Below are 12,924 nucleotides of genomic sequence, written 5' to 3'. Positions count from 1 at the left end.
GTTAATTTTACTGCAAAAAGCTTAACGCCTAGAAAACAAAATTGAAGATTTTACACGAGGATGTGTTTTATGATATTGATCTGAATAAAGATCTACAAAAGAGTGAATGCGGCCTCAAAAAAGTAAATATATCGTATTATTCTAATACTCGCAAGAAAAAAGGTACAGTATAATCATTGGCCTCAAGGTGACTGACATTTCATGTCGTCAAAAGTGATTGGATTTTATTTAAAGATGTATCAAATGAACATCCTCTCACTCAGCTACACCTATCACTTGCATTAAACATATCACTTTCTGTACTGCACTTCAACATTGTGGTTAAATATACCACATCAAATTGTATCTCCAAAACATTTCTACAAATCACTGCGTCACTTGTTTAGACAAAATCCTACAGCTTAAGGTGATGCCTTACCTTGGACATCTTGCTTTTGCTGTCTGCAGTGAGAAACGACATATTGTTGATTTCATTTTGCACCACAAAGTTCTGCTCTTCTCGTTTGAAATTCTGAGAGAAAACAAGAAATCATTAAGGAGCAGAGGCAGTTTATACAACTGGCTCACAATGTCTAGGGACTAGTTTCAGTTATACAAGCTTTGATAATTTGTATATGTTTCATACAAAGATTCTGCAATTACAGCAAATCAATAGTAATACCAATTTGTTAGGAAACTTAAATGTTCAGTTGTAAAACTGCACTTCCATTTTGTTGATATATCTATACCAAAGTCTATCTAATTATGTGTCTATCTTGCCAGCACAACTGTGACTGCTTCAATCTAAAAGCTGGACCCAACCTTGCATACTCAAGGGAAAAAAAGTGTTGTGACTGTACTCTCTAATTATCTCATCAGATCAACATGCTACCTTAGTCTTCCATATTGTTTTAAACCAGAAGTCAATTAAGTTTATGGGGCTGAATGAGACTTAGTTTGCTCTTTAAAAACCAAAAGAACTGTGGGTGCTCTAAGTCAGACACAAAAGCAGAAATTGCTGGAAAAACTCAGCAGGTCTGGTAGCATCTGTGAAGAGAAATCAGAGTTAACATTTCAGGTCCAGTGGCCCTTCCTCAGAACTATTTGTTTTTATTTTTAGTTTGCTCTTTGCTAGTTTGCATTTTGCTCTGAAATACAGTAACTACCCTAAAAACTATTAAAAATCCATAAGGAATTGAAAATGAGGATGAACAGGAAATATTAATTTCTTTTTGAGGCTTTGCAACTCACAATATTCTAATTGCAAACCCCACAAATTGGGTCCTTCAGGACTTTTATGTTAGTAAAGCAGAACTTTTGTGTAGCTGTAGTGAGTGATCATCTGTAAGTGCTAGGACAGATGGATTGAGACTGTAATGCTGTACTATTTTGAAATAGTAATTTATATATAGTGTTCACTCAAAGTTTATATACATAATAAAGGCAGAGAATGAAGCTGTATGAACAACAGCATTGTTTAATAAAGGAGCCATATTTTTTGCTTGTTTGTGCAGTGTTAAATCCTGGTGTTTCCCCAGTTATTTCTAAGTTCCAAGAATCTCTCAAAACAGTTGAAACTACACAATAAGCAGAACACTTTGATATGGGAAAACATCTGTAAAATACTGGTGGCCATGTCTAAAGCTTAACGATTACGGATGAATAAATGTGGCTCCCACATTCAAGATGGAAAACATCCAAGCTTGTCAGTTAGAGACTCAATTATCTGACCACGATTATCAAGAATCTATGACATCAATAATCAGAAGTATTGGAAAATAATCTAAATAGAAATAAGCTACTGAATGGCAGTCATACCGCTTCAGATAGGATATTCATAGATAAAATTCTACTGCCAAACTGACAGAAAATGCTTATGATATATAGTTAAGTTTTCAATACAATCATGATAACATAGGTATCATGAACAGGAGTGGGCCATTGGCTTAACAGCATTCCAACACTTACCCACCACCCCCCGCCAACTATTTGTATATATACTGCCCCCTTCACACTCAGCTCTGATGAAGAGTTATGTAGACTCGAAACGATAGCTTGCTCCCTTTCTATGGATGCTGCCTGACCCGCTGTGATCTCCAGCATGTTTTATTTTCAGGACAGATTCGAGCATCTGCAGCACTTTTCTCCTACACTGGCTTAACAGATCTATTTTGGAAATAGGTATATCTCTTGCCACACACTGGGACAGGAGCTCTGCGCTGTTTATGGCATTGATGTGGGCCTGGAACTCAAGGTGCCCATATTGTCCAGGAATTGGGAATTATCACTCACTTTGCCCATAGGTACTCTACCCCCCACTCCAGATCAGCATACCAGTCATGGCAGTGCAACATGGAGTGGGGACCAGGCACATGCATTTTTTTAAAATCACTAGACGTAAATTTTATTGCTAATATCACTCTATGAGAAGTACTCATTCACTGAACAATCAGGGAAACTGAATCAGTGTAGTAGTTTGGGCCATCCCTAGTTACTGAAACAACCAGTAAACTGTGGCATCACGAACAATGATTTCACAGGCAATGCGTCTCTGAATGCACTCCCTGTGGTTGTGTGCGCAGCAAATACAGCCTTATGGAAAATGCAATTAGTTGTTTTAGAAGCTGCATTATTGGAAAATATAGTACCCCAATTTCTACTTGTATTTCTCAACTTAACTTCAGAATCTTTTCTGATATTCCTTTTACTTCAGGTTACACTGGATGTTGTTTATTTAAAAGGAGCTGTCAACAGCAACCCTTTCAACATTATTCATTGCCTGGACAAATGAAACTTGGGAAAATCATGTTCTGGGATATGCATACAAATCATTATATAGATGTACTGTGTTGGAATAACAGTTTGAAGAACAGAAGCTGAAGATTACCGAAAGAGTTTGCCAGTGGGCTTTAAGTACTTCATACTGAGGGCTCTGGAGTAATTTTGAAAATATTACTTTTTCAAAGCTGACAGACATTTCTTCACTGTATATACTAAATGCTATTTTTATACCATAATTAAGTTATAAGTAAAAGACACATAAGAGAGATAAGTTAATGAAGAAATTTAGCATTGGGTAGAGCCTCATAATTTTGATTTGATGAAAACTGAATAACCTACATGTGACTTTGACCACAATATGAAGATGTCTCCCACCATTCTGAAGAGCTCTTCAGCATCAGGGTTTGGTTCCGTTAACCACTGTGCCCTGTAAATATAAACAAAACCAAAAGTCACAACATAAAGAAGGTCAGATATTTTTCTGAAAAGGAAAGATGTACTTTGCTATAACTACCAAAAAATGAAATAAACTAGGTGTGATGAAAACTCTCAGCAAAATGCATATTAATTAACATTAATACACTGTTTAAAAATCAACACAAATGCTACCTTTGCTGTAAAATGAACTAATTTCTAAATAATAAAGTGCAAGTTATTACTCGATAAATATTAATTAATTACTTTTAATCTGATGATCAATGACTACCAAACAACTTCTTTGCAGCAAATTTCATTACAAAAATAATTTTCTGCTTTATCTTTGATTCTCAATGCTCTGACATTCAGTGATTTAAACACCCTCAATAAAATTTGTTTTTTTTTTGTACAATAATATTGCAGCTCTAGATCTAGTCAAAACATTAAGCAAAATTCAATGTCCTCTTTATAATGCTTGGTAGGGCTCCAAACAGATGCACACCCACAGTGGTTTGCCATAGGATGAGTCATTGTGGTCATATGTTATAAAGCTGTGGGTGTACTGTACCTTTAAGAGAGTTAAAAGCTAGCAGGACTACCTGATACATCACCAAGTGTTCTGAACAAGATATAATGTAACCTTTTGGTCAAGCAGCTAATGCTGCAGATGACAACACAAATTCAAATTCGGCCAATCAGTTTAAATTATACCCCAAAATACTAACCTCCAATCAAGTTTGAATTTAGTATATTGACAATATTTTTTTAAAAAATGAGACAATCCAATGCTTTGGGGTATAAGACTGGGAAACATTGAACAGTGGGAGGAGAACTGTCAAGCTGCCAGCATGTACAGATTGCCTGGTAAATAGCTCCTTTAAAGGTACCTTTATTGATGAGTGACCTGTGAAACAGAAATCCCCAAGAAGAAGAAGACAGAGGAAGATATAAAGAGAAGACTCTACAGCTGGCTGGTTTTGAAATTTGAATTTTTGGTAAATCATAATCGGGGGTTTTATCGGACTAGTACTGTAGAAGGGGAAGGTAAAAGAGAGGTGAGAGAAAGGAGTTGTAAATAGTTGTTAGTTAATTATTCTGTTATACTTTAAGAAATAAAGTTGTTAATTTTTACTTTAAATAGTGGCCTTTGGGATAGTTCTCGGCCTCTCGAATTTTCACAGATTATTATAAGGGATAAATCTTTTCTGTGTTGTTGGCTTAAATTAAGTAGGGGAGTTTACACATATCATAACACACGTTCTTCAAACATTATGGTTTTGAAGATGTGATAGTGGAGCTGTAGTCTTTACAAGTCTATTATTTTTGAATGCTGTGTGAAGTACAGATTTCCAAGAGTGCTTGTCAAATACAAAGGTAGGACCTCTGTTAAGTGTTTTGACGATGTTTTCCAACTGTCAGTTAGCCAGCCAACCTGATCGGAGGCCGACTAGCTGTCATGTGCGAAGGATTTCTGCAAGAGTTAAAAATTACACAATATCAGGTTATAGTCCAACAGGTTTATTTGGAAGCACTAGCTTTCGGAATGCTGCTCATTCATTAGGTAGCTACCTGACGAAGGATCAGTGCTCCGAATAGTACTTCTATATAAACCTGTTGGACTATAACCTGGCATTGTGAGGTTTTTAATTTTATCCACCCCAGTCAAACATCTGCACCTCCTCATCATTTCTGCAACAGGCCATAGCTGGAAACATCAAAAGGTAAATTGTGGGTGAATTCATTGACAGGGGAAGCGGGAGAGAAGCGAAGATATAAATGGATGAATGGAGAAGGGGTACTTTAAAAAATGTGAGGCAGTGAAAAACATTAGATAGCTGTGATTACATACTGGTGATGGAGTGGGGGAAGCTGGTACAACTGGAAAAAGATGTTAGGCAGTAAATGGAAGAGAAAGGATAGTTGGGGAAAGATAATGGATAATTGAGGGTGTCTGACTGTTGAAAAAGATGCAGTTAAGGGTACTGGGCTGGAGAGGTGCACTAGTGCTACTGCTAGCTTATAAATGATACTGTCAAGAAAATTCCCTGATTGGTCAGACTTGCCTTCCTTCAGTTCCTGGGTTTCATGAAGTCTAGGAAACCCAGTGAACAGATATGAACATCCAAAGTAAAATTTAAGGTAAATGGATACGTTAAAATTGGATTGTTTCAAACAAACAAAGTTAGTTGCATGAGCAAGTTAGTGAGTGGTAAACAACAAATTCACCTATTATTGTCCACATAGCGAATCAGGAGAGGGTACAATGCATATAAATCCCGACAGAGGACAGAAAATTCATCTCGAATTAGTAATTCGCTCTCCACAATGTCACCCTTGCCCTCCATGCGTAGTTGATCCTCTTCAGCTACCACCTTCGCTGATCTCTTCTTTAACTTTTCCATGGTTGGGATAAAATGGGATTTCAGCAATTCTGGTTTGGCCTTGCTGATAATTGGTTGAGCAAAAACTGGATGGAGTGAAACAAAATATGCAGAAAGAGATGAATTGTATCGTACGTAAAAATGGTGTAAACTTTAACATTCTTTCTTTTGGCTTTTTTTCCCATACCATTTAATATATACATATACATATTATAGTCAGATAAAGATGCAACAAAAATCTACATTAATACAATTTCAGGCTTCCTTGACATAGTGACCTTGTGGATTTTGAAAACATTAAGTTTGGTGCAAAACAGGGGAAATTATTTATAATGAAAAGTACATATAGAACATAACAGCGCAGAACAGGCCCTTCGTCCCTCGATGTTGTGCCGACCTGTGAACTAATCTAATCCCATCTCTCCACACTATCCCACCATTATCCATATGCTTATTCAAGGACTGTTTAAGTGCCTGTAATGTGGCTGAGTTAACTACATTGGCAGGCAGGGCATTTCATGCCCTTACCACTCTCTGTATAAAGATCCTGCCTCTGACAGCTGTCTTAAATCTATCACCCCTCAATTTGTAACTATGCACCCTCGTATAAGCTGATGTCATCATCCTAGGAAAAAGACTCTCGCTGTCTCCCCTATCTAATCCTCTGATCATCTTGTATGTCTCTATTAAATCCCTTCCTAGCCTTCTTCTCTCCAAAGAGAACAGACCCAAGTCCCTCAGCCTTTCCTCATAAGACCTTCGCTCCAGACCAGGCAATAACCCGGTAAATCTCCTCTGCACCTTTTCCAATGCTTCCACATCCTTCCTGTAATGGGGTCACCAGAACTGTATACAATATTCCAAGAGTGGCCGCACCACTGTTTTGTACAGTTGCAGCATGACATCACAGCTCCGGAACTCAATCCCTCTACCAATAAAACCTAACACTGTATGCCTTCTTAACAGCACTATCAACCTGGGTGGCAACTTTCAGGGATCTATGTACATGGACTCCAAGATATCTCTGCACATCCACACTACCAAGAATCTTTTCATTGACCCAGTATTCTGCCTTCCTGTTATTCTTCCTAAAGTGAATCACCTCACATTTATCTGAATTTGCCACCTCTCAGCCTAATTCTGCAGTTTATCCAAGTCCCCCTGCAATCTGCAACATTCTTCCACACTATCCATCACTCCATCGACTTTAGTGGCATCTGCAAACTTACTGACCCATCCACCTATGCCTGCGTCCAAGTCATTTGTAAAAATGACAAACAGCAGTAGTCCCAAATAAGATCCATTGGCACACCACTAGTTACTGGACTCCAGGCTGAATATTTTCCATCAACCACCACTTGCTGCCTTCTCTCAGAAAGCCAGTTTCTAATCCAAACTGCTAAATCACCCTCAATCCCATGCCTCCACATTTTCTCCAAAAGCCTATCATGTGGAACATTATCAAAGGCTTTACTGAAGTTTATGTACACCACATCAACTGCCCTACCCATATCCACATGCTTGGTCACCTTCTCAAAAAAACTCAATCAGGTTTGTGAGACACGACCAGCGCTTGATGAAATCATGTTGAACATCTCCAATCAAATTGTTGCTTGCTAGATGATTATAATTCCTATATCGTAAAACCCTTTCCAAAACATTTCCTATAACAGGCGTAAGGCTCACTGGTCTATAGTTACGTAGGTCATCTCTGCTGCCCTTCTTGAACAAGGGCACAATATTTGTCATCCTCCAGTCCTCTGGCACTAAACCTGTAGACAATGACGACTCAAAGATCAAGGCCAAAGGCTCCGCCATCTCCTCCCTCGCTTCCCAGACAATTCTTGGATAAATCTCATCCAGCCCAGGGGACTTATCTACTTTTACAACTTCTAGAATTGATAACACCTCCTCCTTACTAACCTCAAACCTTTCTAGTCTAATAGCCCCTATTGTAGTCTTCTTCTCTACAATATTCTCCTTTTCCTGAGTGAAAACAGATGAGAAATATTCGTTTAGCACTTCTCCGATCTCTAGTGTCCACATATAACTTCCCACTTCTGTTTTTGACTGGCCCTATTCCTACCCTCTTCAACCTTTTATTCCTCACATATCTATACCTATATACAAAGTAATCTACTTATTTCATGGAATGAACAATCCTTTTTTTTAAATAGATGCTGGCATCATTAGCTAAGCCAGTATTTATTGCCCATCCTTAATTTCCTTTGAGGTGGTGGTAGTGAATTGCTGCAGTCCATGTGGCGTATGTACACCCACAATGTTGTCAGGAAATGAATTCAAAGATTTTGACCCAGGGACAGTGAAGGAACAATGAAATTAGTTCCAAGGCAGGATGGTGCCTGCCTTGGAACTGTAGGTGATGATGTTCTCCTGCCTCTGCTGCCCCTTGACCTTCCAGCTAATAGAGGCTGCAATTTTGAAATGAAGGAGACTTGGCAAGGTGCAGCGATACATCTTGTAAATGATTACACACTGTTGTTACTGCACATTAGTGGTGGAGGGAGTGAATGTTTTAAATGGTGCCTGAGTGCATTGCCCAGCGTAGTGTCAAGCTTTGAATGGTCTTAGGTTGCAGTCATCCAGGTAGATGGAACGTTTCCCATCATATTCCTGACTTGTATACGGTCGATAGGTTTTGGAAGCCTGGAAGTGTTCATGCAATATTCTCAGTTTCCGACCTGCTCTTGCAGCCACAGAATTGATATAGTTGTTCCTGTTATGTTTCTAGATAATCGTATCTGTCATGGTGTTGATGGATGATTCAGAGATAGCATTGCTATTGAGTGGGCAATGGTTAGATTCTCACTTACTGGAGATGGCCATTGCCTGGCACTTGTGTACTTGACACTGGGTAGTCCAATCTGAATCTTGCTCCAGATGGACATAGATTGCTTTAGCATCTGAAAATTTGTAAACAGTACTGACAACTGTACAATTTGAGAACTTCCTGACTTCTGACCTTATGATGGAGCAAAGCTATGAAAAAGTACTGAAGATCAATGGGAAAATACCCAGAGGAATTCCTACAGTGATATCCTGGAGATGAGATGATTGGCCTCCAGCCACTCTAGTCTTCTTCCTTTGTGCTAGACATGGGTGCAACCATGAAGGTTTTTCTGATTTCAAATGACTTCAATTTCGTTAAGGCCCTTTGCTGCCACACCTGGTCAAATGCTGCCTTGACAATAAGGTCACCTCACCTCGAGTCTAGATTTTTGTTCAATTTGTATCAATTCCTTAATGAGGTCTGGACCTGAGTGGCCCTGGAGAAACTGAAACTGAGCATCACTGAACAAGTTAATGTAGTATAAGTTATGCTTGAAAATACCTTTGATGACACTTTTCATCACTTTGCTGATCAAGAGTAGATGGAGTAGTAATTGACCAGGTTGAATCTTCCTGAGTAGGACAAACCCGGTCAGTTTTGACTTCAATTTATGGAAAATCATTAGAAACTAGTGGTATTAGAACTGGACTGTTAATTCAGAGACCCAAGTAATGTTCTGGGAATCCAAGTTTCAATCCCATCACAGCAAATGGTTGAATTTGAATTGAGTCTATAAAAAAATGTGGAATCAAGAGTCTAATGATGACCATGAATCCATTGCTGATGGTCAGGAAAACCCCACTTGATTCGCTAATGTCCTGTAGGGAAGGAAATAGCTATCCTTACCTGGTCTGGCCTACATGACTCCAGACCCACAGTGATGTGGTGGATTCTTAACAGCCCTCTGGTCAATTAAGGATGGGTTAAAAAGTGTTGGCTTAGCCAGTGATGTCCAATTCCCATGAATGAATTAAAAAAAAGAATAAATATGCACATTTCTGCAAACTGCAGCAAGTTGAATATTTGAATCCTTTTAAATATATAGCATGCTTTCCCAGTTATTGGGTTAACATGTACCTGCAAGTCTTTTCATCCACGATGCTTCATCAATGCCCAAGTTGTTAACTATGATTTTCAGAATATTTCCCAGAAGGGCATTAAGGTGCTCAGAGGTCACACTAGTGCAGCATGTTGTGTTTTCATCAGGAATATTGTCAAATCCATGGTCCCACCACCGTGGCAGGTAGTTACACAGCATAGGAAGTGTAATTTCAATAACATGTGGCATCTCAGTGTAACGAGCACCAGACTCTGCGAGATCATTAATTTCTTTCATGAGATAGTCCAAGTCAGGAATATCGGAACACATTTCATGAACACTACTTGGCAAACCCAAAACTGTTGAAAGAAAAGAAAACCAAATTAAATTATTTCCATCCATAACAGTACACATGTTCTTTTACAGTGTTTAAATGCAACAACCGTACAGTAACAAGAGACAAATTATCCCTCTTCTAAATGATTGAGTATTTCGAGAATAGCTAGCCATATTGCAGGGTCCAAGTTCATCTGGGCTGGGTTAACTGATTTCAACAGGTGATGATCAGGATGCTAGAATTAACACACCTGAGTTAAAGGAAGGAATACATCCATTAAAGTTTGCACTGCAGATGTTATCCAATGATGCTGGTCAAAGCTGTAATGTGTAAACGAAGAACTGAGCTTGGTTGCAATACCCTGTGAAGTCAATTATTTGCTGACATTTCCTATCCGATTTCAGTAACAATCGTTTGGGTGAGACATCAATGGCTACCAACAGGCCACAGCAATGGCAAAAACTAGCGAAGGGGAAAAGAAAAGGTATATCACAGCAAAGATCAAAAAGGGAAAATGATGCATTAGTTCATGGATTCATTAAAATAAGACTTTTTTTTCAGAAGAATTCAAGAAAATGTAAAGGTTTCATTCTACATTCAATACCTTACATATTCATTGAAGTTATGTTTTGTATACTCTGTTGGCTCTGAACATTTGAAGTTAGATCAAATATTTATCGTGGATTGCAAAAGGTGGGTAGCTTGGGATGGCAGGAAAGACCATGCGCTAGGAAGTGAGTAGAAGCTATTGCTATTGTCCATTCTGAAGTATTAATATGAGCAGTAAGAAGTCAAGCTCCCTGATTCTGAGATTTCTTTGAATCTTACCAACTTCACAGAATGACATAATACCTATAGCAGAGAAGTAGTCCGTTGAGTTCAAATGATCTGTCATTTTGCTTCATTCAAGTATTATCACATCCTTCTATTCTACTCCCTTTGATGCACTATCAAGCTTCCCGTTAAATACACCAATGCCTTTTCTCTCAAATATTCCAGGTATAAGCAAGTTCAACATTCTAACCACTTTTTGCGCTAAAACATTTCTTGTGAATTCTTTACTGGGTTTATTGACTACTGGATGTTAACGACATTTAGATTTAGACTTCCTGGTAAGTAGAAACACTTTCTAAATATCTACCTTATCACTCCCCTTCCTAATTTTATAGATCTCTACTAGGTCAGCCCTCAGTCTTCTCCCCTTAGGGAGAAATACAGGTAAGCTCAGATAATTGCTATTTCTGATAAGTTATATTCTTGTATTTAATTCTTGCAAATCTATTTTGCAACTTTTCTGCTCACTGTTCTTGCAATATGGAGATCGAACTGAGAACAGCATTCTAAATGCAATCTAAAGGTCTTAAACAAATTTAACATTACCTGTCTCCAATTTTCTTCTTCTACAAATAAACCTGCGCTTTACTTGCAATTTTATGCAAATGTTATCCTGTGTTGCTCCTTCTAAAAATATGCAAAACCAGAATCTCTGGATCACTAGCCCAGTTAGACTCCTGGTTTTCAAGGAACGTGTTGCCCCTTCATTTCATCTTTAAAAATGTACCATTCACACCTATGCTTAATGGAATTCATTTGCCACTGACTTGCTCATTCTATTAGTTTATTTATCTCGTTTACTATGTTGTTTTCTTCTCCAAGACTAATAACCAGCCCGTAACTGTAATTCCTCAACCAGAATTGCTTATTTCTCAATAGAAAATGATTTATGCTATAGGTGCTGGCAGCTACTGCAATGATACTTCTCAGAGACAAGATTCTAAAATTTAGGGCGATTTAAACAGTTCAGAAGGAGACATCAGTTGATACAAAATAACTTTGCTTTATTGTAAAAAGTAATGAATTTCTGTTTCAGCTATGTAGCTAATGTAATAAAATACAAGTAATAGTTATAATTATACTTTGGACTAGAATAGTCCCTGAAAATTCACAACAAAGTTATAATTATGAAGAAAAACAGTATTTTAGTTACCCTATTTGATCTTTTGGTTCTGTTTGAACACACCAATACAAATGTATTAAATTTCCAGGACATTTTATAAGACAGGACAATAATTAATGAAACACAATCTATATTATTCCTTATTTTGAGAGGCATCTACACAAGGTCTCAATTAAAGACAACGTGCAAGGCTGAAAATGATCACTTTTCTTTTGTATTTGATACTTCTGCACGAATCAGTTTTTAGGAACCTCAGGTGAATCTGTTAAATGAATGTTTTTGGATATACAAAATTCAGGTTGATTTTAGTGTACGTTCCAGTGTGAAATTTAATATGGTTGGAATTCAGTTAACCAGTTACTGCAACAAGCACCAAAACATCAGCAGTAGCACTGTTAAATGCAAAGTATAACATCCACCACTCCAGTTCAAAGATATTTTCCCGCCTTAATGTCAGATGGGCATCCAATACCACATCATCAACACACCTGTCTTCCAATGACATCTCTGATTGAGACTGCTAAACTGTGCAGAAATAGCAACAGCTTTATTCTGTGAATCCTTGTCCATTGCAAACATTTCTGAGACTGCCAAAGTTAAAAATCACACAATGCCAGGTTGTAGTCCAACAGATTTATTTGGAAGCACTAGCTTTCAGAGCGCTGCTCCTTCATCACGTAGCTGAAGGACCAGCGCTCCAAAAGCTAGTACTTCCAAATAAACCTATTGGACTATAACCTGGTATTGCGTGATTTTTAACTTTGTCCAACCCAGTCCAATACAGGCACCTCCACATTGAGATTGATTAAGTTCTTTGCATGTGGAATGCTTTAAGGCAAATACATAGGGACGTCGATCCATCAGTTTGAAACAAGATCACAGACACATTTTGTTTGTTCACATTTAATTCTCTATTAACAGCTTTCATCAATCAAATTCACAAATACAACGAGCTGTAAGATTTGGTAAATCCAACTGTCTTTTGTTCCTCTTGTACTTACTGGCTCTCTCCCGTGCTGTTTTAGTGTTGTAAACTGAGTATACATTATGATCATTTAGATGGTGTTCAAGGAAAGCCACTGGCATAGCAGCTGCAAGTCGGGCAAGGCATTCACCCAGAGAGGGACGCTGTCTGTGAAAAAAATACACAACCTTTTAAAATAAAAGGTCAAACAAAAACAT

General features: G+C 38.0%; 1 protein-coding gene across 15 annotated transcripts in view; it reads right to left on the bottom strand.

The window, feature by feature from the left end:
* LOC122542710 (ryanodine receptor 1-like) overlaps window positions 1-12,924 on the bottom strand; it is a 404,506-nt gene that overhangs the window by 118,732 nt on the left and 272,850 nt on the right. For all 15 annotated transcript variants that reach the window (XM_087983940.1, XM_087983944.1, XM_087983942.1 and 12 more), the window contains 5 exons: window positions 12,744-12,874; window positions 9,487-9,807; window positions 5,404-5,644; window positions 3,100-3,187; window positions 419-511 (listed from right to left, as the gene is read on the bottom strand). In XM_087983940.1, coding sequence (XP_087840066.1) covers window positions 419-511; window positions 3,100-3,187; window positions 5,404-5,644; window positions 9,487-9,807; window positions 12,744-12,874 — 874 coding nt within the window. The remainder of the gene's footprint in view (window positions 1-418; window positions 512-3,099; window positions 3,188-5,403; window positions 5,645-9,486; window positions 9,808-12,743; window positions 12,875-12,924) is intronic.

This window comes from Chiloscyllium plagiosum, unplaced genomic scaffold, assembly GCF_037043375.1.
Source record: "Chiloscyllium plagiosum isolate Xiang-an unplaced genomic scaffold, Cpla_swu_hap1 HiC_scaffold_47, whole genome shotgun sequence".
Lineage (NCBI taxonomy): Eukaryota > Metazoa > Chordata > Chondrichthyes > Orectolobiformes > Hemiscylliidae > Chiloscyllium > Chiloscyllium plagiosum.
This window is presented reverse-complemented; position numbering and strand designations above follow the sequence as displayed.